The 27,735-nt window shown below is 37.3% G+C and overlaps 1 protein-coding gene across 2 annotated transcripts; it reads left to right on the plus strand.

The window, feature by feature from the left end:
* The first annotated feature begins 897 nt into the window (after positions 1 to 897).
* LOC136842044 (uncharacterized) lies at positions 898 to 24,035 on the plus strand. Of its 2 annotated transcripts, XM_067109430.1 has the most exons (6): positions 898 to 1,280; positions 6,846 to 6,943; positions 16,266 to 16,313; positions 18,634 to 18,768; positions 19,927 to 20,022; positions 23,387 to 24,035. In XM_067109430.1, exons 2-6 carry the CDS (start codon positions 6,889 to 6,891, stop codon positions 23,458 to 23,460), a joined length of 408 nt encoding a protein of 135 aa, XP_066965531.1. In that variant the 5' UTR covers positions 898 to 1,280; positions 6,846 to 6,888; the 3' UTR covers positions 23,461 to 24,035. The 2 variants fall into 2 exon arrangements, 1 of the variants encoding a protein (XP_066965531.1); XR_010854151.1 differs by lacking the exon at positions 6,846 to 6,943 and having other exon boundaries at positions 921 to 1,280.
* Positions 24,036 to 27,735: the final 3,700 nt, after the last annotated feature.

Here is a 27,735-nt window from a genome sequence, read left to right on the forward strand (position 1 = left end):
ATTCGGCGTTATGCTCACTAAACAACATAAATCTTCTTTGATGATGATATTGAAATTCACATAATGAGATGTTAAATGAGTAAATATGACGTTCTGAGATTCCGACTTCAGTACCAAAGGTTAAAAGTTCCCTAATTCTGTATTATCACCATCTTCGCACTTACATCTTACAAAAGTCTTAATTTGCCTTTCAACTGGAACCGCCAAAATAGGACGGAAGTGTAGACAAGAAACAGTTTAATCACAGGAAAGCAGAATATCTGTGGCAAAACGAAAACAAACAGCAAACATTGTTGGCTACAGAGAGATAAGTAAATATGTATATACGGTAGATGTCTCAACAAAGAAACCAGCATTTCTGTTGAAACTGTGTTCCGCAAACAACATCGTTGGAAGCAATTCGAATTTAAATTTTTCATTTAACTTTAAAAGATCATTTTAAAGGTTTACTGTACCTCCTTTCATATTCTCTTCCATCTTACTTTCCACCCTCTCCCGACAGTTTTCGTAGTGCAACTGCGAGGTTTTCTCACGGTCAATTTCCGTTTCAGCACTGAATGACCTCATAGGTCCCAGTGCTTGGTCCCTGGCCTAAATTCTATATTCAGTTCAAGAACACTGTGAATTTTTTTAAATAACGTAATCCTTTAGACCTAGAGGAGGTGACATATGGTAAGTGACGGTGGCGAACTTTTTTTTTCGTGTTTTTCACAAATATATGGACAACAAATGGAACGGAATTTACCAAGGTCCCTCCCTTCTTGTGGTACAGCTGAGGCCACATTACCAAGCAGAGAACTGAAGCCTTTGCCTTTTCACTGGGCAATTCCATCAGACTGAACCGTGATACTTTCTGGAGTATCCATTGGCTGCTTTGTGTACACAACGTTAAAAGCAGCAATGAAAACGGTGATGGTTCACTGTGTTAGGTGGTTTTCGCTTGTATGAGAAAGATATTTTTACATATAACAGGGCTACCAAAAATATATGTAGTAAAGATAAAAGGGAAGATATCAAAGTGATTCTAAAATCATAATGGATACTTATGAAAGCATAAGCTTATGAATATGAGCAAATTCCTGTCATTATTAAAATTTTTGTTATAGGGAACGCGATCATTTCACTGACATTGTATGTGTTCGTTGTCAATAGAATGCGACCACGTTACCTCTCCTTGTTTACCCTCAATGATGTATGCCTAGTAATTAGAAGGAGGATCGAGCTATAGTGAATTAATGCTTTTTTTCAGTGTTTGTGTGGATTCTACACGGAAAAAAGGGGTAAGTATCCTAATTCAAATTTCTGGATTACGTTATGGTAGGCCATGAAACATTATTCTACCGTAGGCATCCAGTCTATGCCAGACTGAGGCTAACCTTGGTGTCGAACAGGCTAGCCGAATAAGAAGGAGTTAGGTAGGGTGGTATTATTTTACTTTAATTGGGTAGAATAACACAAAATGAGTGAAATACAAAGCCCCTAATTCCACCGATAGTTCTCATCCTGGTATTTCTAAGCAAGAGCTCTGCATGAACTTTTACCTGGGAATTTGATTTTTCCTATACTGTTAGTGTTGCGGATGAAGGAGGTAGTGTTGCTTATTGCCAGTGAGTTATTATCAACCACTTATCTACCCAACATGGTTGGGGACCCTTTGGGAACGTATGGTTTTGGAAATGTTGGGAGAAGGACTGGACCGCCATGTTGTTATGGAATGCTTCCGCACATGCGCAAGCCATCCGGGAGCCATATGTTTAAGAAGGGATTGGCTAGGGAAACCAATTATTAAAGGAACTATACTAACCTAATGTACCCTGAACTAACCTAATCTATCAGGCTGTGTTACTTAGTCAGGGGCTCTGTCCCCCAAACCCCCCAGTGAAGGAAACTCCACTTTTTACCAAATGCTCCCCTATAACACTGTGCATGTGCAATAGCATTCCAGGATGGCCAGCATACAACTTCCAAGATTAATTACAGGTTAATTACAGTCGACCAGTAAAAATTAATGGTAAATTCTTTATAAGCAACTGTAATACTATAGGAAAATTCATTTTCCAAAGCAATATCCAATGCTGAGCTATTTCTTAGTTCTATCCTCATTCTGATTAAGAATTATGTTTTCAAACTATTATTATGCACACGGGTAAAGACCTGATACCCGAGGTTAGTTTAGGTGAAATTTGACCCGTATTATTTTACATTAAATCATTATTGGAATTTGGATTTGAAATTACCATTTTCCTATGTTTAAATGTAGACTTTGAACGTTTTTGACACTTGGGGATCCAGGGGTGGTTTGTAGCCTCCCTAGGCTAAGTTAAGTGGGTATTGTGGCTATTACAGCTACGTACATATATAGTAAAAAGTTCTGGTCACAAGAAGTTCCTAATTTGAATTCTAACAAATAGAATATGGTGTGACACAAGCTACCTGTCGGTTGGGGACTTATCCATTATTTTAGCCTCAAAACCTGAAATAGATGCGTTTTTAATAGCCAATTGTCAACCATTTGCTTCTGCATATTGCTCATATAAGGTTATGGAGAGGATGGTAAATACAAGACTGGTGTAGTATCTAGAGAAGAAAGGTACCTCATCACCTATTCAGTGTGGCTTGCACCAAATGCACTGCTTGATTCCTCCGTTTGTGAAAGTATGCCTTAAAGCAGCATCGTATGGCTGTATTTTTTTTTTTTTTTTTTACCTTGAAAAGGCTTGTGACACTGCCTGGAGACCTGGTATTCTGAAAACTATTATGAATCAAGTTTTATTATAAAGTTACCTTTGTTTCTCGAAAGAATTCTTGGCATGTCAGGTTTCCTTATCATGGTATGCAATACACTCTCTAAAAGCAAATTTAAACGTAGTGAAGGAATGAGTAAGAGTCAGCATCTACAAACTTACTAATTTATTCAGACAACAGACAGGTCAATAACTCTTGCAAGCATAAATGTAGTGTCCAACACTAGGCGAACGAAAACAGAGGTCACCTCGCAATCATTTGTGTTTGTTGACAGATGAATATACTGTATACATGTAAATTGATATACAAGGCATGACTGAAGCTATTGTTCATATGGCTGAAATGCTGACATTGTAATGCACATGGTAATAAAGATACATTTAACATGACAATAATATGAATGGTGATATATGTATAAAAGATGCATGACATATGTTGTGTTTCTTATGTCCGTGTGTTTTGCGTGCGGAAATGTTGTTGTGAGGAGATAAGGGACCCAGGTGAGATGATGGTGTGTGGGGTCCACGTGGGACCCTGCAGGACTCCTTCCAACTTAGGCCTATGTTTGTAGGCTGGTGTCTGGGATGTATACTGGCTTTAGGCGGTCAATGGAGACCCACGTCGTCCTGCCATCCACTATCATCTGGTAGGCTTAGTGTTGTCTCGGGATGATATGTTATGGTCCCAAGTAGGGTAGGGAGAGGGGGGCTCTGTGTGCTTCTACCCGGATAAACACATATTTTGTGACCTGCAGCTCGCTGGGGATGTGCACTTTCCTGGTCATGTGTAGGTCATCTTGGCTGGCGTTATCCGTTCTACCGCTTTCCGGGTGTCAGATGGGGATATTGGGCTCATTTGATCTTGAAAGACATCTGCTGGTAATGTTAGTGCTTGACTGTATTGGACTTCAGCTGGAGATGCGTTGAGTGCTGCATGTGGTGTCATTCTTAGGCCCAGTAAGACCCATGGTAACTCCTTTCTCCAGCTCCCACCTTGATATTTGGCAGTGGGTGATGCCCCCAACGGCCGGTGTAGCCTTTTGATAAATGCCATTAGCTTCTGGATTGTAGGGCGTTGTGTGTGTTATCTTTGTTCCCAAACTGTCTGTGAGGGCATTCCACAGGGCAGACGTGAAGTTGGCTCCCCTGTTGCTTGTGATGATGAGCGAGACTCCGTGCCTGCTGACCCATCCGATGAGGGCTTTCACGCAGCTTTCCGCCGTATGTTGCAGTATCGATACTGTATTGCGTCGGGCCACCTGGTATTTCTGTCAATGATGGTGAACAGGTATCCGTACCCCTTGATTTGGAAGTGGGTGAATTGGTGGTGTGTTGTGTGAACCTCTCCCACCCTGCTCTCTACATGTCTTGTGATTTTTGACGTCTGACATGGGGTGCATACTCTCGTCCAGTTTTTTATGTCCTTTTTCATTCCCCACCAGATGTACCACTCTGCTATGATTTGGGTGATTGACCAGCCTGATCTGTGGGACAAGTTGTGGGCGAGTGTGAAGGCTTTTCTTCTGAGGCCTTCTGACAGGTTGGGGCGAGGGCATCCAGCACCTGTTTCGCAGGTGCTGGTTGTCTATCCACTGTTGATTGACAAGTCACTCCATGTAAGGGCGGGGTTGTCCTGCTGGAGTCGCTGCAGATCTGCATCATCTCTTTGTGCTTCTGCTATTTTGGGATAGGCTGTCCCAAGCTGGATGGTGTTGACACAGTTTCTTGATAGTACATCTGCCACGGTGTTTGCTGAATCCTTCAAGTATTTGATGGTGCAGGAGTGTTCATCTATTGCTGACAGGTGCTACTGTTGCTGTGCTGACCATGTGGCTGTAGACTGCTAGAAGCTCTCTGTCGAAAGTGGAGTATTTCTGTTCTGCTGTCATAGTGTCTTGCTGAAGAACGCCGGCGGAAAACAACCATCATCTGTGGCCTGCTCTAGTACTTTGCCCATTGCCATGTAACTTGGATCTGTTGTCAGTGTAGGGGACCTATGGGGTAGAGGAAAAATGAATGTGGTTGCAGAGGTTAATGCTTGCTTTCGTAAAAAAAATTCATGATCTTCGTTTTCTGATCAACTTAACTTTTTCTGTTTTCCTTGTGGCATTGATATATCGAGCTCATAATTTTAGAAATGTTAGGGATGAATCTATGGCAATAGTTCATTAGTCCTGAAAATTCTTGTATTGCTTTAATTGTCATTGGTTTTGGGAAGTTGGTGATTGCTTTTACTTTTTTTGGTAGGTGTTTAATGCCCTCTGGGCTTATTTGACATCCCAGAAATTTCACCGTTTTCTTAATCCATTCTGATTTGTCTTCCCTTGCTATTAGTTTGTTTTCTTTGAGTATTTGCAGTACTTTTTTATGTCTTTAAGATGCTGCTTGAGGTTTGGGCTAAATATGAGGATATCATCGACAGAGACCACACAGAACGGCAGTTTTCCAAGCAGTTTGTCCATGAATCTTTGGAAGGCTGCCCCTGCATTGCGAAGGCTGCAACAGCTGTAGTTGAACGTGTGGATGCTGAAGGGAGTGATGGTTGCGGTCTTCTCTATATCTTCCTTTGCTACTGGAACTTGGAAGGATCCCTTCAGCAGGTCTATTTTGGTGAAGATCTTTGCTCCGTTCATCTGGTTGGTTATGTCCGCTATGTTCGGCAACGGGTATCTATCTGGCTTTGTTTTGATGTTTAGTCGCTGGCAGTCTCCGCACAGGCGCCATGTTCCATCAGGTTTTGGTACCATGTGAAGGGTGGACACCCATGGGCTGGGGGCTTCTTGGCATAGGCAAGAATCTCGGGGGCTAAACGTCTGAAATGTGAGAGGATTAGGGGACCTTCGGTTTCTATAAGGTGCTGGTAGTTGTGTTTTGCTGGTTTGGTTAAGTCGTGCTGCAGGTCGTCTTTGAAGATTTCTGGCTAGTCTTTTAGAAGTTGTTGTTATTTCTGGTAGAGGGGCAGCTGCTGCAATGGGGCATATTTGTCATCTCTGCTGCTGCGGTGACAGTGTGGCAGCAGTTCGTCTGCGTGTTGGTTGATGAGATGAGGGGTCAGTTGTTTTGATGCTACGTCCATTAGCAGGTTGTGTGCTGTTAAGGAGTCTGCTCCTAACAGTGCTATTGTCACATCTGCCGTAATGAAGGTCCAACTGTAGTCTTTCCTACTGAATGACACGTTCATATCCCGCCTCCCGTACATCTTGAGCGGTGCTCTGCTAGCAGTGGATGTGTGGAGGTTGGTAGGTGGAGGGGGGTTGAGTTGTTCATTCAAACTGGCTGGCACAAATGACCTACATGCTCTGGTGTCAATGAGGAATTCTGTGTGTGACCTTACGTCCCAGATGATGAAGCATGTGGGGCCTCTATGTTCATATCTGTTTTAAATGCATGCTTTGTACATTTCTGACATTTCTGACTGTGGGGGGTCCAGGGGTGGTTCGTAAGAGGGCATAGTTGCTATTACAATTGCAGACATTTCTGGTAAAAAGTAAGCAGTAACGATTCTGGTCACACGAAGCTCTTTATTTAAAATATAATAAACAGAATATGGTGTGGCGCAAGTTTCACATCAGTTGGGGACTTGACCATTATTTTAGCCTTTTTAAAACCTGAAATGGATGCATTTTTGATAGCAAATTATCGACCACTTGCTTTTACATGTTGCCCATGTGAGGTTTTGGAGAAGATGGTAAGTACAAGACTGTTGTCGTATCCGAGAAAGAAAGGTACATCATCACTTATTCTGTGTGCATAAGTCGAAGGCACTGCTTGAGTCCTCCATTTGTGAAGTATTTGGCTCGAAGTATCATCATGTGACTGTATTTTTTTGCCTTCGTAAACGCCTGTGACACTGCCTGGAAACACGGTATTCTGAAAAATAAATGAATCAAGTTTGAGAGGAAAGTTACCTTTGTTTATCAATAGCGTTCATGGCTCATCAGTTTTTCCAGGTCATAGTATGCAATACGCTCTAAAAGCAAATTCCAGGGTAGCATTTGAAGAGTAGCGTTATTTCTGTAGTTGTAAAAAAAACTTTCTCCATAATTCTCAGTTGCAGTTTAGCCATACTTTTCATACATGACCTTTCCATATCACTTGCAGGTACAACTTGCGATTGATAAGATCATTCACTGGGCTGACCAGAATGGTTTTAAATTTTCCTCAAGTAGGACTGTCAGTTCATATTTGCCATATTCAAGGTATGTGTCCAGATCAGGATATTTGTTTCAAGGATAGAGGATTCCATGTGTAGGGACCCCCTTTTTGGGTTAATATTTCACCACAGGCTGACATGGCCTACAATTTTCTTATATAGTTCATAGACACCATCGGTTTGCATCCAATATTTACACATAGCCCACTGATAGGTACCCACAGTAGGATTACACCTACACCAAAATATTCCAGTTCAGTAACTCAGTGTTCAGACCTAATGTGGTTTTTGCCTTCTCTGGAGTATCTGTACTATGACCAAACATAATTAACATATTAGGCTTAGAATAAAAACACAATATTTACGATACGTAGATTGTCTGAGTTGACGACATTGCCACAGCTTTGTTTTGGTTGTTAGGCTATGCTCATTAGCTTATTTCAATGTGTTTGAAATGCTGTGACAATGGCTGGTAGAGCATAGTGATTATTTTAATTTCATTTATTTTAAAGATGCTGTGTTTTCCACGTGCGATGATTTTTATATCTTGATAAGCTTTTCTGAAGTATACCAGTGCACTGGAAACCTTGAACAGATCAACGAATAACAAACAGTATTTAACTGCCCAGCTGTGTTTCATCGCAAATATCCTTGTCCAATAGCGTCTCAGAGGAAGTTTGTTAAAAAATAATGGTCATGTGACTCTACATCTAAACCACGGAAAGATATGAAATAAACATCACCTAGACTAATTAAATAGTAGGTAAATGTCATGTAGACTAATTAAACAATTGTAAGATAATGTCATTCTGTTCACATAAATGCTTAAAAGTTGGAGTCATCCAAACTACATAAATTCTTGCAAGCAGATATGACCTAGATCACGTGTCACCAATATAATTGGTTCTGGAAAGTCAATCAGAGCTCTTTGCCAATGATGATATAGATAAAGACTTAGTAGTTCTGTAGCAACTGTAAAAGTGATCTGTTCATTTCCCTTATTAGGTTTTAAATAGTGTCCTTGATTGGAAAAATAATTGAATATAAACCGTGAAACCCCTCAGTCGCCAAGTAAAAACATTACAATGCTTATTGCTGTGCCTCTCTTAGTTTTCTTGTATTACCTACAGTATGTTCCATTCTCCATGCTCAGTGAATTTTTCTAATGCCGTTTTTGGTATGTAGGTGGCACCTTATTATCATGTAATCCCAAAAGAGAGTCCTCGTTTTTGGCCACATCTGAGCACTAAGTAGGCTTCCTCTTCATATTGCTTACTCTATAATGTAATTGTGTAATTCTCGCTACATATGGTTCAGTGTTTGTTGCATTGCTCTCTGCTTCCATGTTTTGTAATGCATTCCCTGCTTCAGTAATTCTGACTTTCAGGATCTGTATCACTTCATAATGGAATAAACAACGCCAGCTAATTCCCAGTCGCAGTGTCAGTCGTGTGAGGTTAAGCTCCCTCCAGGCTACGCAAGTTCCTTCGGCTGCCTGTCACTTTGGCCTCAAAAATTAATAAGGAATGTCGAATTTTCAAGTAATTGGTAACTTCATTACCTGGTGTCTTTCACAGTAAAGATTTAACCTGCTACAGCTCTGGTAAACAAACTATGTGAGTCAGACTGATATTCTCAGACACTATTATGAACAGGTGTTACTTGAAGGGCATTTTAGAGGGCATCGCTAACAAAGACAGTTTCACAAGAATTCCTCCAGACCTCAGTTGGCTTCAAGGTCATAATCTGAACTGGATCAGGTTGATATCTTTAGAAACAATTATGAACAGGTGCTGAGTGGAGGACGGCTAAGGTTTCATCATTGAAGGGAATAGTCTCGCAAGATTTCACCAAACTTCAGGTGGCTTCTCGTTGATTAAACTTTTCTCTTGCTTTAGCATGGTTTCATAGGCATGAATATCTACAGGTAGATATATATATGCATGTATCATTAAGAAACAGTAATATAATACTAATAATAGCAGGTAAGGAGACAATGAGACCCGAACATCAAGAAAGGAAATAAAAAAAAACAAACGAAAGAGCTCACTTTAGTTCAGTGGCCAGACTCAAAGACTAAAGAGCTAAAAAACAGAGACAACAAGGACGAATGGGGAAGGTTAGAAATTGAAAATGCATGGAATAATGTGGAATAGTAAAAAACAAGAGAGAGGAAAGCTGGATATTATAATCTGAAAATCTAAGAACTGGAAATAGGTATTAATAAATTATATACACTTTGTGATGGCTTAACTGGATATATTAAGAACAAAAGGCTGGCCAAAGGTTTTAGTGATAAAGAACTGGTTGATATTTTTCTTGAATTTTTAAGAGCAAAGTTAAGAATATTGTCATTCTTGTTAACCGGATTCCGATGAAAAACTTTCGAGATTTAATTGTGTTAGTAATGATGATGTTCCTATGATTAATAAAAAGTCACGGAGGAAATTTGCTCGCCTAAACATTTGGAAGTTTAAGAATCCACAGCTGCAATAGGCAAATTATTCCACTGTTTAATTGCAGCCAAATAATTCCCTTTACAAACAATACTATTAGACCTAGTACTAGAAAACGACACAGTGTTTGCAGCTCCAGCCTGCCTAGTGTTGCAAGCAAAAGCAGTAAGGAAAAGTGCAGAGGATGTTTGACACTGTATTACCCTTTATGCAGCAAACATAATGAACCCACCTTAAGTCTATGCCCCAAGTCGATGGGGTAGGGTCCAGCTATGAGTTCAATAGCAAAACTCAGCAATGATGGAAAGAAATGAAAGAATCAACAACAACAACGTAAATGGAACCTCTGGCAATAGAGGAGCTTCGTCCGGCGAGGCCAGGCATACAGCCCAATCAACGGGGAGGACAGTCAGGTACTTGGAGTCGTCATCCAGCAACTGACCACCACAGCGACAGTAACCAGCAACCAGAGACTGGAGCCACAGAGGCAGACAGGAAAAAGAAATGGACAAGAGACGAAAATAAGGAAATATGGAGATGCTACATCAGAAGCAACCTGACAGAAAGAGGATACAGAAAAAGACTGGTCAACATTTGGAATGAGAGAAATAACAACCCTCAAACAGAACAGAACAGAGGCTGGCACACCCAAGGAACATAAAGAAAAAGAACTGGCTTTCACAACAGAAAGGGAGGAACTGGAAAGAGAAATAACACCCAGCAATGAAGGACAAGAAGATGAACTAAAAGATGATGACACAGAAAGTGACAGGAATGATGAGCTACCAAACAACGACACACGAGGAAACGCCGAAGATGTAACAGAGAGGTCGGAATGGGTGGAAAAGATCAGACAATGGATGAAGCCAGATACAGAAAGAACAAAGATCCCCTCCATGAAAGCCTACAACTCAAAGAAACTAAGGGAGAAAACAAGTGAAGTTAATGAAATAAAGAGATTAATACACACCACCAGTATCACAGAAATAAATAACCTGGCATATGCAACAGCAAGACTAGTAGTAGAGTTCATGGGGATATAAACACCAACACCATCATCACGACCAACCCAACAGAAACCAAAACAGCATCTGCCTTGGAAAAGGTGCCTGGGAAAACAAATCATGGCGATGATAACTGACTTGAGTAAACTGAAAGAGACCGCAGAAAAGAGGTTAAGAAGCAAGAAAACGAGAGGAACTGAATGAGAAATACAAAATACAGGAGAAGGGACTAAACAACACAATAGAAGATATAAAACAGAGGCTTAAAGCCAAAGCACATAAGATCCAACAGTACATGAACAGTAATAAAGGATACCACAGAACAAATTCTTCGGGGCCAACCAGAAAAGACTATACAGCTTACTTAGAGGGGAAGACAACCACAAAGAAATTCCTGAAGCTAAACCAAGTAAGAGACTCTGGGAAAACATATTGAGCAATTCAGTATCACACAACAAACATGCAACATGACTCCAGGAAGTCAAGGCAGAAGAAATGGGGAGAATAAAGCTAAGATTCACCGAGATCACGACAGACACAGTCAGACACCAACTAAAGAAAATGCTAACTGGAAAGCCCCAGGTCCCGACAAAGTCCATGGATACTGGCTCAAAAACTTCAAAGCCCTACATCCATGAATAGCAGAACAACTCCAGCTTTGTATCAGAAACCACCATGCACCCAAATGGATGACCAAAGGGAGAACATCCTTAGTACAAAATGACAAGAACAAAGGAAATATAGCAAGTAGCTACAGGCCTATCACCTGCCTACCAATAATGTGGAAGTTACTAACAGGTATCATCAGTGAAAGGCTGTACAACTACCTAGAGGATACAAACACCATCCCCCACCAACAGAAAGACCATCTCCTGATAGACAAAATTGTAATGAGGAATAGTAAGAGAAGGAGAACCAACCTGAGCACGGCATGGATTGACTATAAGAAAGCCTTTGACATGATACAGCACACGTGGCTAATAGAATGCCTGAAAATATATTAGGCTTCAGGTGAGGGATCTTTCAAGACGACTCACTGTCCCCACTACTCTTCGTAGTAGCTGTGACTCTCATAACAAAAGTACTGCAGAAGATGGATGCTGGGTACCAGCTCAAGAAAGGAGGCAACAGAATTAACCATCTGATGTTCATGGACGACATAAAGCTGTATGGTAAGAGCACCAAAAAATAGATACTCTAATCCAGACTGTAAGGATTGTATCTGGGGACATGAGGATGGAGTTTGGAATAGAAAAATGCACATTGGTCAACATACAAAAAGCAAAGTAACGAGGACTGGAGGGATAAAGCTACCAGACAGGAATAGCATCAAACACATAGATGAGACAAGACACAAATACCTGGGAATAATAGGAGAGGATATAAAACACCAAGAGATGGAGGACATGGTCAGAAAAGAATATATGCAGAGACTTAAGGCGTTATTCAAGTCAAAACTCAACGCCGGAAACATGATGAAAGCCATAAACACATGGGCAGTACCAGTAATCAGATACAACGCAGGATTAGTGGAGTGGACGAAGGCTGAACTCTGCAGCATAGACCATAAAACTAGGAAACACATGACAATACACAAAGCACTACACCCAAGAGCAAATACAGCAAACCCCCCGTATTCACAAGGGATGTGTACCATATCCCCCTGTGAATAGCTAAAATCTGCAAAACTTAAAATCCCTCTAAAACACTTAGAACTGCTTAATTTGATAGTTGAAACAAAAAAAAAAAAACTATAAAAATGCTTATATCTGAGTATATTAAAGTTTCATCACAAAAAGTTCATTTAGTCATGAAAGTGATATGAAAATTAGTAATTAGTGAATATTTCTCAATGAAAAATACTGCGAAAAGGCGAATTTTCTGTAAATAATGTGTATATATGTTCCATAGAGAAATCCACATCTCGGTGAGTCTACGAATCGTGAGAACGCGAATACGGGGGTGCACTGTACAGACAGACTATATAGAGGGCTACTAAGCACAGAGGACTGCATCAACATCGAGAGCAGAGCACTGCGGCAATATCTGAAAACTAGTGAGGACGAGTGGCTAAGGAGTGCATGGGAAGAAGGACTGTTAAAAGTAGATGAAGACCCAGAAATATACAGACAGGAGAATAAAAAACAAAACAGAGGAATGTCAAAACAGACCAGTGCACAGACAGTACATGAGACAGACTAAAGAACTGGCCAGTGATGAAACATGGCAATGGCTACAGAGGGGAGAACTCAAGAAGAAATGTTAACAGTGGCACAAGATCAGGCCCTAAGAACCAGATATGTTCAAAGAACAACAGATGGAAATAACATCTCACCCATATGCAGGAAGTGCAATATGAAAGACGAGACCATAAACCACATAGCAAGTGAATGTCCAGCACTTGCACAGAACCGGTACAAAAAGAGGCATGATTCAGTAACAAAAGCCCTCCACTGGAGCCTGAGCTGTGCAAGAAACACCAGCTAGCTTGCAGTAATAAGTGGTACGAACACCAACTTGAGGGAGTGATAGAAAATGATCAGGCAAAGATCCTTTGGGACTATGGTATCAGAACAGAACAGGGTGATACATGCCAATTGACCAGACGTGACGTTGACAAACAAAATCAAGAAGAAAGTATCATTCATAGATGTGGCAATACCATGGGACACCAGAGTAGATGAGAAAGAAGGAGAAAAAATTGATAAGTCTCAAGACCTGAAAATCGAAATAAGAAGGATATGGGAAATGCCAGTGGAAATTGTACCTATGATCATAGGAAGGAATCTGGAAAAAACTAGATGCCGAAGTAGCTCCAGGGCTCATGCAGAAGAGTGTGCTACTAGAAACAGTGCACTTAGTGAGAAAAGTGATGGACTCCTAAGGAGGCAGGATGCAACCCGGAACCCCACACTATAAATACCACCCAGTCGAATAGGCTTATTGTGATAGACCAAATAATAATAATAATAATAATATAAAGAAGTTCCGTTAGCTCCTACAACGGAATGCTTGCTAGAATCAGGTCCAAAACAGGTGACTTAAAGGTAGACCACCAATTATGGTCATCACCACTAACGAGCAAGATCTTTCATGCCTCAGTTAAATGCTCTCTCAGCTCTCTCATACACTACCTGAGCTTCACTTCTAAGCTCAGTAAAATTTCTCCACAAAAAGTTCGATCGATTGTTCATCTATAAAGAATAATCTTGTTTTTCATGACAAGCAAAGTTACATGCAGCAATGAACCATGGCTTACCTTTCAGACAGAACCTGGGAATTTTAGAAGGAACCCTCCTCTTGATAATGGTGCTAAAAGGATCATTTAAACACTCCAGAACTTACACCAGCCCTTTGTGTTCTTTTAAGATCTTACTGTACTTGGAAGGCCTGAATTACCCAAAAGGACATAACAAATAAATTTTTCCCTACTGGGCCACGTTCTATGAAAAGTTTATTTTTTTTCCAAATGAATTTTAACTTAAGCTCTTGCCCATCTCTGCAGTTTATCAGGCAAGGAAAAATGGTTTTTACATAAGATTTATTTCTGTTCAACATTAAATTCCAGTGCTTACATTCCGTTTAACCTGCGCGTAAGATTTACATGCTCAAATACTGAGGTACAGATTGTAATGACTTTGGTGAAAAGAGAGGGAACGGATCGAGCATCAAGAGATGTGCAACGAACTATGCAAATCTCTCTCTCTCTCTCTCTCTCTCTCTCTCTCTCTCTCTCTCTCTCTCTCTCTCTCTCTCTCTCTTTCTGTGCGTGTCACACACAACGTAGTCGGTTTCTTGGAATTACACACCCGCAAACACAGGATTTCGTAAGCGTCAACAGGTGTTCCGCTTGCGCAGTGCTTTCGTAGCAGGATAGAACCAATAAAAAGGGACGGGTGATTGGCAGTGGCAGCTCTGTGCTGCTCGAAGCTGAAGCTAACTGAGGCTGTGGAGAAGTGACACTTTCCAGAAGAAACTAAGACTCAGTGAAGACACTCAGAGTCGTCAACATGGCTTTCTTCAAGCGATTCCTACCAGCTCTCTGGGTTTGCCTGATTCTGGTCTTTGCCTGGACACAAGGTGGAACAGTTGATTTCTGTTTGTGTACACACACACACACACACACACACACACACACACATATATATATATATATATATATATATAATATATATATGTGTGTGTAAATTTTATAGAGAAGAAATGCGTAGAGTGAATAATGTTTCACATATGCTACCCACATTTCTATAGGCAAAAAGGTTGGGATGTACGAAACGAAAATCCAGCATTTCGTAGCTGTGTATTTTCTTAATGTGTCAGATTTTTATAGTATCCCTACAACTTAGCGGTTCAAGGGGGTACAAATATCTTTTTCTAAGGTTGCCATTCCTGTTTAGCGGTTCAAGGGGGTACAAATATCTTTCTAAGGTTGCCATTCCTGGAGATATACACTTGGCGCTTTCTACTTGGATATTATATTATTGCCATCTTTGTGAGCCAACTTTATAGAAGTAAACTGTTTTATTCTCACATTATTAGCTCTAGGATTTTTTACCCTTAATGGGGTAGTACCATCAGTGTACCTTACGTGGTGAAATGTTGGTATTACTAAATTGTATTTGCAGCGTCCCATTTTTTAGCAAAGTCGTTTCCCCCTTTCTCGCCTCCTTCCATCTTGAAAGCGTCCCAGTGCTTTGCTTGACAGCTTAAATTTCATGACAAATTTTAGCCAGGGGAAGATCAGGTTCACACAACCCCCCCAGTATTAATACAGACTCCCTGCGCACCCTTCTTCCTCCCTCCCCCTCAAAAAAAATTGTTTTTAAACATTTGGGCGACGTACCTCGGCTGTAGTTCTTTTACCAATGAGTTAATAATTTTCGTCTATCCAGTAACTTAGTATTTTCGTAACTGGTCACAATATACTGTAGAACCGCCCCACTTGCAAACACTAGATTCAAAATTAAACGAATATTTATATCCCAGTCTAGTAAAAATCACAGTAAATTGCTTATTTTTCTCTTTATTTTACCTCCACTAGAGGTCTAGTTCTCCTGGGTGACCAGATTTCCATCAGTCGTCCAATAGTTCAGTGTTGACGAATGTGAGCAAAAGAAATTGTTCATATTGATTACGGTGGTAATGTTATTATTTACAGTTGTGTCCTCCGAGTACATGTCTTGTCAGTGTTTGGTCCACTCCCTGTGATGTGTTTGGAAGAGTGGATTCAGTACGAATCCATCCAGGTTGTATTGTTTTGACTCCATTGGGAGTTCGTGTAGTCAGTGCACCTCATGCGATGCACTGTAGTCATTAATCAAGGTTCTTTGCAGCGTCCCTTCGGCCCCCTAGCTGCAACCCCCTTCAGTCCTTTTACTGTACCTTCGTTCATATTCTCTTTCTTCCATCTTTCTTTCCATCTTCTTCTAAGAATTGTTTCATAGTGCACCTATTACGTCTTTAAAACCTTCATTTCCCAATTTCTCTTTCAGCGCTGAATGGCCTCATATGTGCTAACGCTTGGCCTTTGGCTGAAATTTTATATTCCATTTCTTGTCTCTAATACGGAAAACAAAATCTTGCAGGAACTCTACAATTGAACTCGGTCTGAGATACAGTGATTGAGCCCTAGATATTTTGACATATTAACTAATTTTTTTTCTTTTGTCTAAGGAACATTTTCAAAGTTATAACTAATTTGTGCGGTTATATCAGTTATATCAATACATATCTGCTTCATGCAGTAAAGACTATTTAAATTTCATGATACAGTTACGTAAAATGGTTTATACTATCACAGTGGCGGTCAGGTTAATGTAATTATATACTATTAGAGAGTTATTCTTGTATGTGCAGAAAAATTCTCTATCATTTCTCCTAGCTAATTAAACTCTTCTTTCAAATGCAGTGAATGCCCAGGGCTCCGGAGTTACACCTGCCCTCAATGAGGAAACAGGTAAGTGTTACAAATAGTTTTACCTTGAACGACATCAAATTAACTGTAAAGTTATTGCTATTGTCAATTAGTTCATTTATCCCTTGCTAAATTCTAATTTTGGACAGGTTATGTTTGGAGAAATTCTGATGGTTTATCTGCTAATGAATAATTCAGTCTCAATTCATGAAAAATCGCAAAAGCAGACTGCTTATATCAGTTTGAAGATCTGAATTAATAGATGATGTTTTCATGTATGTCTCTGAGTAACGTGTGAAGGAATGTTTCAAATCACCTCTTGGTCATGATCAAACAACAATGCTGGGTATTGTTGCAATGATGATGCATTATTACACATTATAACTGGGAATCTGTTTGTTTAAAAAGACATAGTTGTGAGTAATGGGTATTCTTTCCTGAGCAAAACTTGCTCTGGAGCTCATCCATAAGTATATTCTTTCCTATTCACCAATTCCTGTTGATGTCTCCTCCGTTTGAGGTATTGCATGTAAGATTAGGTGAGAGGAATCCGCGTGTTTTGATCGAAAGACAAAGAGAAACATAAACAGAAAGATAGGTTTTTCTTACGTTAGGAAAGTGAGAGATAGTAGGCGGGCAAACTCAGGCCAGTAAAAACCTTTCACCGAATATGATCACCATTATCTTATAGATTCGTGACAGAAGGTGAAGGTGGAAGAGGGATAATAAGAAACCGAAGCAGGAAGGGACCATTACCAAGCAAACATGGCAATCCTTCATTGTAGGTAGATTTAGTAACCAAAGTTTGTAGTCACGTCTTTTCTTAATATGTGACATTTTTAGAGGATCTAGGCAATTAACCGGTTTGAGGAGGAGGAAAGCACTCAGTGTTCATATATATATATATATATATATATATATATATATATATATATATATATATATATATATATATATATATATTATATATATAACTTTCATTATTCTGTAGGCTACCGGTGCCCCCATCCCTCACCAAATCAAAGAAACCACGGAATAGGTTGTTTCCAAAAATTGGGGCAATATACCTCAAGTGGGATACTTGTAACTCTGGGTCAGGTAATTCTCATCGATCCAGCATATTAGGTGTTATGGATATTTTAAGGATAATCTGTGGTTAATCTGATGTATTCTGCGAGCATTCGTCTTGGATCATTTTGAGGGTCATTTGTATGCCCGGTAACATTATAGAGCTATAATTTGAGGACAGAAGCTCTAAAGCACCGGTTCAATATCTGTCTCGCCTCTAAGCCTTAGAGCCAACATGAAACAAATATTTATGTTCCGGTCACTAAAATTTGTACTGGATTACTTGTAGTTTTTTCTTTGTTACCTCGAGTCGAGTTCTAGTGCACCTGGGACAGGGGATTTCCATCCTTCCAATAGTTTTAATAATGTGAATGCTTATAATTTTATTGTCCAGATTTTTTAGATCAATATATTTCCCTCTGTTCAAAAGTCAGTGCTGAGAAAAATACAGACACATGACTTTGCATTATTTTCATTTTGACTTGATGACTAAAAGCGTGGGTTGGAATGCAAAAAAATGTTTGCATGACGTTTGTGCATAGTGCTGGCGGCAAAGGAAATTGCGATCTTAGGACGAAAAGAGTAGCCTAGATTACGCATTCTGAACACATGATTTTTCAAGAGCTATGTCAACAGGAGGTAAAGATGATAGCAAAGAAATTATAAAGATGATGATCATGGTAATGATAACAATGTTATTAATAATGTAAGTCTCTGTGTTTTCTCCATTCCCTATGGTATGTTAGGAAGACAGCATTCAGCACGAGTCCATCCAGGTTAAACTGCTCAGTCTATCAAAATACTGACGTAATCTTTATGAGACAACTCTTTCAATAATAATAAAAAAAGAACCAGACTTGAAATGAAAGTTGAAAGTATTTTCAGTGGAGGATGTTTCAGACAAGCTTAGATGAAAGGACCTGTATAATCGAACACAGTCCAAGGCATGAATGACATTAATGGATTCTCAAGTTTTACGATCTCAGCAATCTTTTAATGTGTGATGGGCGTTTTGTTTTTATATCCCTTGCATCATGTAACGAGATTGGCCACCTAATATAACGACAGTGCACTTGCAGCTTTTTATATAATGAGACAAAGTCAGCAGGTCTGTTAAGGCAAATGAGACTTGATTATTTAAAATTTCTTAGTACAAGTTGTATAAAAAGGTATAGACTGTCACAATGTTAGGGCCATATATATGCAGTTATGTATTTTCAGACAGTTATTCTTGTCTGTATAGAAATATTCTCAATCATTTCCCTGACGAATGTCATTCTTCTCTCAAATACAGTGATTTTTGGGAACATATCTGAACCCATTAAAATAATAGAAATTATACCACTAGAAGTCAAGGCAACATCCTACCCTACTGATATCAACAGTCCAAAGGCAGACGTCACCATCATCCTTGACGGAAACCACACAGGTAAATGTTTTAGACACAATGATATTTGCAACGACTTCGGATTAACGATATAAAGAAATTATTATTGCAATTTTTCAATTTATCCCTTTCCAAGTTTATGTTTTACTAAGTACTCAGTTTGGGCTGTTTATGTTTCAGGAATCATGACGACCTCTCTGCTAGTGAATAACACGGGCAAAACTTAAATTAAAAACTGATGATTTTCATTTATTTGTTTCATGTTAACGTGTGAAGAAACATTTTAAATTACCCTGAAGTCAAACAACCAACATCATACTAAGTCGGGGAACCAGTGCTAAGTTTTATTGCAGTGACAGTACATTATCGTATAGACAGAATAACTGGGAATTTGTGATTTGATAAAGGCTTAGCTAAGAAAAACTGGTATCCTTCAGATGACACCCCTTGCCTGGGGCTTATCCTTGATTATTTCCCTTCTTATTAACCAATTTTCTCCGTTTGAGGTATTGCCAGAAAGATAGAAACGTCGTCACGAAACTGTCACATAATCAGCATAAACTTTTCTATGGTCTTCTTTAGTAAGTAAGAATCTCAGTCTAACAACAGTAAAATCTATAATTTTGCCCCTTTTTGGAAAAGATATTGAAGGAAATCAAGTATCTTAACGCTAGAAATGATGCTTTTCGCCCATGGACTTTTCGAAAAAGGCCAAGACATGATTCAGTTGGCGAGAATACAAAAGTATCATCACTGGCATCATATGAGATATAACTAATTATCGTCATGTCTGTATCGATAACCACCGATATCAGCTGTGCATCTTAGACTAAATCTGTGAAAAATGTACAGATCCGTTTTCCTTAAAAATTTATTTTATCAATATAAATTGGCCAGCCGTTAGCAAGAAAGTTTAGGGAATGTATTGCCTGCCATTTGTTATGTTCGGCTTGTTTTGTATCTGAGTTCACAGGAGCAGTTACGCGATTTTTTGCAGTATGTATATTACCAATGTTTTTACTGATGTGGGATTAAGATGGGGCTGTATATGCACGAGGGCTTCCTGATGATCAAGTGATAAAAATATTGTTAAACGTTCAGAGGTTTCATAATTATCTTTTGCCATTTCCGATAAAGTTGAATGTTTTCTCCGACTGTTAATAAGACTATATTTAATTTTTTTATAATTTGTTCCCAAAGGGTGTTGCTTTGAAGGATGGAGGTACAACCAAGGATGCGTTATCGTAGTCAGGGAAAACTTTTTCATCTGTGACGACGGAGATTGGCATCATATATGTAAGTCAAGAGTAGGAATAAAACTTGGGGAGGTAGTATAGGTCTTGTACACACACACACACACGCATATACATATATTTATGTAGATGTATACATATGTATATATGCGCGTGTGTGTATTTAAATGTAAATTATATATATGCACACACCACATCAAACATATGTATATTTTTCATTTAATATATTTATATATATATATATATATATATATATATAATATATATATATATATATATATATATATATATATATATATATATGCACACAGTATTATATATATATATTTATATATATATATATATATACCTACTATATATATTATATATATAAATATATATATATATATCATATATATATATTTTCAAGAGACTATCTTTATATATATAGACTTTGAATCTGATATAGGAATATAGAAAGATATATATATATATTATATTTATATATAATATATATATATGCTATTTTGGTATATTTTTCTCCCTACTACAATTTCCATAAAAAGTCAACGCATTATTTTCAAGAGACTATCTTTATTAGACTTTGAATAAGGAATATAGAAAGATTCTATATTATATATATATATAAACTATATATATATATATATATATATATATATATAATATATATATTATATATTATATATATATGCACATTATATTATATATATATATATATATATATATATATATATATTATATATATACATATATATATATTGTGTATGTATATTGTATGTACAGTATATATATATATTATATATATATATATATATATATATATATATATATATATATATATATATATTGTATGTATGTATATATTATTTTATACTGTATATATATAGTATATATACATGTATATATATATATATATATATATATGTATATATATATATATATATATATATAGTATATATATATATATATGTGTGTGTAATGTATGTATATATATATATAAATATATATATATAGTGAATGTTTGTGTTTTGTTTGGCTTCTATAGAAACTGAACCATTTGACAGACCCAGACAAAATTTTTGCTCACGCCCTCTATGTCACTCCAGAAAGGTTTTTAACTCAAGATCAAACCCATACTCCATGACAGACATACAAACACGGACAAAGCAAATGAAATTTTCGTTGTTATATCAACTTTTCCTTCAGTTTTGTGGGTTTTTCTCATTTTTAACTTAAGAAGCTTCACCTTTTCTTCTGGTGCTCCCAGAAGTATGATTAACCTACAACAATAAATCCCCTATAACATCAATTTTTTATCAGAATTTACGTGAATTTTGATCATAATTTATGATAATTATTAATATAAGTGTTAAACATATACCTCACTGCTTGGTTGTATTGCTAAATTAAATATTCTTGGCTTCATTATAAAATATTTCATAGCCATAAAGCAATGAACCCAAACCAACAGGTCCACAGATTTTTTTTTAGTTGTCTTCCTCATTCGCACATGCACAGTAGCTGCTAGCTCAAATAATCTGGGAAATAATCTTTAAACTGTCAAGGAAAGCATATATCGTTTTACATACATTAGATTTTACCGATGGTTGAATGAATTTCAAGTTTTAGGCAAGTGTGGAAGTCAATGTTGTGGAAATGTGGCAACACTGGGTCCGTCTGTTGTTGCACGAGAGGCAGACCTTCTCCCCTCCCACACATACACAAACACACAGAAATAGAATGTTTTTTATTTATTGTCTTTGTACAGTGGAGATGCTTTTATTCTCCTCTGATAGAGGAACGTAACTTCTCCTCCCCCTTCCTTCCCTCTATCTTCCACTCACCCTCCTCCCCTTCCCCTTCCCCTCCCCCTTCACCCTTCCCTCCCACTCCTTCCTTCCCCTTACCCGTAGACTGTCGTTCAGAGTATTCCCGGACAGCAACGGGTTGGTCAAACTATATATATATATATATATATATATATATATATATATATATATATATATATATATATATATATATATATACAGTATACAGTATATGATTATTTGTCTAAGGGTAGTAAGAAAGCAGGCGGTCATCCGTTCACAACATAAAGTTTAAAAAATATGACAACGTAACATACAATTTACCAAACGAGTTTAAAACTGAATTTTAATGTTTGTTTATATTTATCAAAAACTATTTCAATTATAAAAGCATCGGGTTTAACGAGATGAAGACTCAGTGTTAAAACACTACTATTGTTTGAATTGATAAAACAAAATTCAATGACGTTTCTTTTATATGTGTGTCACATGGAACTGTGGACTTTGCTTCACTACAGATAATACGATAATCAAAATCTCTCATCTCATATGTAGAAATAATCCCTTCGATATCTGTTGTTCAAATGATTTTCCAGTTTGTTCATGATATTTATCACGTTTTTTTGCATAGTATTGCGTATATTTAGTAACAAACGGGAGAATTTATTGCTAAACCCTTAGCAAAATCACATAAGAATCTCTAAAAACCTTGCATCATACGAGTATGGTAACTTTAGATCATTGTAACTATTAAATTCGAGTTTGTTGTCAGTTAAATAAAACGTATTCTTGGCTCTTTCAAAGAAATATATAACATGTTTAAATTCAGGAAGGTAGTAGATATGCATGGAAAAAGGATAATCGTATTTGTAAATATAGCACCTGGCACAAGAGCCAATAAATGTTGTCGCTCTACCTCCTGACATCTGTCAGGTGTGGATTTTTTGTTTCCAACATTGTGGATGTTTATTCGTACCGCCTTCCTAGCATATATACAGTATTGTGAATTTTTACCACTAAGTATAAATTATAGATATATATACAGTATATCTGTATATATATATAAAATATGTAATAAACATGCACATGTATATATGTATACATGTATATTTATATAAATGCACACATATATAGTGTGTGTGTACGTATGCATGTAAATATGCATGTATACATATATACATATGTATGTTTATTACACACACGCCTGTACACACACGTGTATATATATATATATATATATATATATATATATATATATATATATATATATATATATATATATATATATATATATATTTTTTGTTGAACCACTTGGTAATTGAAAGGTTGGAAAAACCTGAATGAAAATTAAAAATAGAATAATATTTATCAAATCTATTTTTATTTAAAGAGAAATAAGCTTTACTGCGGACATTCTCTTGAAAATACAAGAATTGGATTTGTGAATGAATGTTGCATTTAGATCATTAGATCATCGATTTTGAAATATACTAAAATTAAAAATGAATAAAGCCAGTCATTTATTTTAATGTCATTTGAAAATAACCTTTAATTAAGATAATTTTTTCATGCACTTATTTGAAAGTTTACTCATTTCAGTTCTGGACGCACACATAACATACGTTTCTGGAGGAAAGAAGAAAGTAGGGCAATTTCGCATGATTTGGCCGTAGAACTTAAATTAGACAGTGTACGATGAAGCAGTCAGAGTTCGGCAGTGATAAAAACAACGCTCAATTTGCCGATATTTCGTATCAAAATTAAATTTGAAATATACCCAGATAAAAATGCTTGCTTCATTCCCTAGAAAATGGAGGAATTTACCTATCTGACACCTGGATGTCAATATTTCTTTGATGTTCGTTAAAAGTTTTCAAGAAAACCAACATTATTTAACCACAAAAATTGTAATGTGGTGTTTACAAATAAATTGATTTGAGATCTGACTATTTATAATCTGGACTAATTTATACTTAGAAGATATGTAAGTTACCTTGATTATTGTTTTCTAGCATATTCACAGAAGATATGTAAGAGTTACCTTGATTATTGTTTTCTAGCATATTCACCATCCGTAGTTCACTCAGATACTGGGAGAGTAGGCTACATCACTTTCTTTATGAATATTGTCACTGTTTTTCTTTGGGCATTAGTAAACCACACTGATTTTATGGTGAATATGTGATTGTGAATCTCATTTGGCCTCCAATGTATTTTAAGAGGTATTAGGAAGAATAAAAAAAATTATTGGCAACCATGTTTTATTTTGAGTTTCCTAGTGAATATTGTACGCATGATTTACTGTAGCATTAGAGATGCAACGCTAAAAAGATAATAGTTGTTATGTAATCAGGATTATGTAGTATATTGTGCGGTTGACACTGATCAATGTTTTACTCAACAGAAAGTAAGTGAGAATGCAAGAGACATTAAAAATGAGGCAAGGAAACATTCGCTTTTGAAAACTACTTAAAGTTAGCATTGTGCTCATTAAATAACATAAATCCTATGGATGATAAACATCCCATGGTAATGGTTCTCTGAGATTAGAACATACAACTTAATCTAGAGACATACTTCAGTACCAATGGTTAAATGTTTCCCAAGTCTGTTCTGCCACTACCTTAAGTACTTGTATCTTACAAAATTCAAATGTGTTGCATCTGGAACAAGATCTGGCGCCGATGAGTAAGTGAATCCAAATCACAGGTTAGCTACAGTAATGCAGGATATTTGTGGCTAAAAAGAACGAAAAGCAATCGTTGGAGGTTAAATATACATAGGTAAATACGTCCAAATAAAGAAACCCACATTTCCTAACAAGCTGAGTATGAAATCGAGCAAACAATATAGTCTGAAGGATTTTGCCTTAAAAAAAAGGGTAGTTTTAAATATTCAAGATTTCTGCGGAGTTGGAATTACATAAACAGTTAGGAACAGAGGAGATACCATAATGGTAAGTGGTGGTGGCATATGTATTTTTCATTTATTGCCACAACTATGTTGATAACTAATGGAACAGAATTTACAATACAAAGGTCCCCCCCTGCTTGTGGTAAAGCTGCATACGCTCTACTGCGTAGTAGCCTACAGCCATTGCTTCACTGTGCAATTACTTTAGACAGGACTGAGTAACGCTTCTGAGTATGTGACTGGGAAATCCAACCGTCTACCACAAAGCAAGTGGCTTCCAGGTCAAACAATCCAACTTGCATTAAGTGAGAAAAAGTAAATGTTGTACAGCTTAGCTACTGCTTTGCGTGCAAAACGTTAAAAACCGCACAGAAACCTAGTGGTTGTGGAGTAAGGATGCCAAGTGACGATATTACATTGATTTTAAAATGAAGGTTAGTGATTTCACTGTCTACTCACACGTACACATACCCGGATATGTATATACATGTATGTGTATAAATTGTGTGTCTGTGTTAAAAAGACAGATATATCCCCATAAAGGTGCCATATACGACAGAGTAAGAATCAGAAACTCACATAGTTACCCAAGAAATACAAATCTACGTTTTCTATTATTCAACTTTTAACACTTCAGGTTGTAAGGTGGTTTTCCTTTGTTTATATGGATCTTTTCTTACATATAAATTGGGTAACAATTATATATGTTTGATATGAATAGAATAAAATATAGTGACATGCCTAAATTGTGTAATGAATACTTTTAAATCCATAAACCTACAAATACGAGAGAACATCTCCATCATAAATAATCTTTTGGTAAGAATAACTTTACCAATTTTCTCACGTTTTCGCGGTCAATAGAATGCGTCCATGTTTACCGCCGACCCCAATAACAACAAAACTTCAGTTTCTGTGGACGTTCTCGACTAGATATAGCGGTTGCGTATGTGCGTGGTAATAGAAGGCTTCGGAAGGAGGGTATCTAACGTAAATTAAATTTTTAGTGTACGTATGGACTCGGCAGGGGAAAAATTCTTTATGGAGACCAGTGTAAGTGACCCCATCTTATTTTGTTGGTCTAGCTTACGGCATGTCATGCCAGATTATCACACCAAGGGCATATAGGCCAAGTTAAACTAAGGCAAATTTCGGTGTTGAACAGTCTAGCCTAGTATGGAGGGTATTTAGAAGGTATTAGGAGATCTCGGTGGTTAACTTCAACCCACCAATAGAAAATAAGAATGCTATGTAGCATATGTAGGCTACTAGCCTATTACATCAGCAAAACTTGCAAGAGCACAAGTAAACACACATATACATTATATATATATATATATATATATATATATATATATATATATATATATATATATATGACACCTATTGCCACAGTAAGATGTATAGAAAATATATAGGAAAACATGTAACCAGCATAAGAGTCGAAGCAAATTGGAAGGCAAGGGTTGAAATAATTCTGCAGGCATATGAAACAACTAGGAGGAAAATGATTGAATCCACAAAACTTTCACATGTCATTACTCTGAGATAGGTCGAAAATCGTCACAAAGTGTAACTAGAAATCAGTGGAGGAAATGTGAACGTCTGTATTGAACCGTGCCATCAGTTTGACGAAATGAAATCAATCCTCAAGAGATTTTGGCACATCTGTACGATCGAAGGAGGTTGCCTCATACAACAGGATAGATGTTTCTGAGACGAGATGGTTCACATTGAGGAAGCAAAAGTCAATCACTTTGTTTTAACGACTTTTAGTTATAGAACCTTTGGCTGTACTGTGATTTTCATATCTTTGTTTGGCCGTATACTTAACCAGTTAAATAGGTTATACTGGATATATATTTCCCTATGTATTATCTGTGTGGCTTGCGAGCGGTAATAGGTGCTGAATCATAAAATGTTGTTCTCATTTAAACAGCAACACTATACTCTGATGACTGTGATATTTTGTCAGTAGGTCAGTAGCTCGCACTCACTCCCTATGCCATTGTTCATCTTCATTTCCTTACCGTAAGCATTGAACATTATCATCGGCATTGTCTCCGTCATCCTCACTGTTATGGCCAGAGCTCTGTAGAATTAAGGAGTAAGCTGGTTTTTAGTACCCAGGGTTTTTAATACTTTCATTTCCATTATTTTTTTGTGTCATATAAGCTACAGCATTTCCATTTTTCGCCATTAGGTTCTCACATCACGTCAAAGCGAGAGAGAGAGAGAGAGAGAGAGAGAGAGAGAGAGAGAGAGAGAGAGAGAGAGAGAGAGAGAGAGAGAGAGAGAAGCATTATGGTCCAACACCAAGAAATTCGTTGCCTACCTGTACTGTAGACACAAACATGCACACATACACCTTCTGTCTCCACTGCAATTTATTATTCCTTATTTTTTAGGTGTTTTTTCATGTTTTACTTCGTAAAATAATGAAAAACGATAAAAATTATAAAGCTGGATCATTGCACTCAGCACAGACCAATGCACATTTAGACCACCTACTTTACGTGCGTAACATAGATTGTTCATTTACGTTTAGTTTAAAATTCTGTTCTTACATATATTGTATGGGATTTCCTGTATCAATGACTAACTTATTATTCATTGCCTTGTATAACGGATAATAGTATTATAAGAGGTGTTGAGGTTTATTTAGGTATAAACAGGTTGCATGATCAGTATGTGCAAATTTGTTACATAAGGTGTTCTCAATTATACAGTTTATTGGATGTGCAGGGGATTTTGGAATTTAATACAGTATGTGTGTGCAATCACTAAGGTTCTACATAAGATTCACATTATCGTCACATGACTTCCCACTACTTTATATGGACTTAATCATTTTTCCTTACACTGGCTTACTTTCTGTGCTCTTTATAATTTATGCTCGCGAAACATTACAGCATTACAGTTAATGGATTGATGTTATCCCTATTGCCACTTACTTGTAACTACCCAGTTACCCACTCAATAGCCCGCTAACAATCACAGTCCACAGGCCACTGGTCCATCAACGGAACGCTGTT

Source organism: Macrobrachium rosenbergii, chromosome 9 (assembly GCF_040412425.1).
Source record: "Macrobrachium rosenbergii isolate ZJJX-2024 chromosome 9, ASM4041242v1, whole genome shotgun sequence".
Taxonomy (NCBI): domain Eukaryota; kingdom Metazoa; phylum Arthropoda; class Malacostraca; order Decapoda; family Palaemonidae; genus Macrobrachium; species Macrobrachium rosenbergii.

Coding starts and splice junctions, on each gene's coding strand:
- LOC136842044 (XM_067109430.1), top strand. CDS start 6,889: ATGGTTTTAAATTTTCCTCAAGTAGGACTGTCAGTTCATATTTGCCAT. Junction 18,769..19,926: donor CCTTGACGGAAACCACACAG/GTAAATGTTTTA, acceptor TTGTTCCCAAAG/GGTGTTGCTTTGAAGGATGG. Junction 20,023..23,386: donor CGGAGATTGGCATCATATAT/GTAAGTCAAGAG, acceptor TACTCATTTCAG/TTCTGGACGCACACATAACA.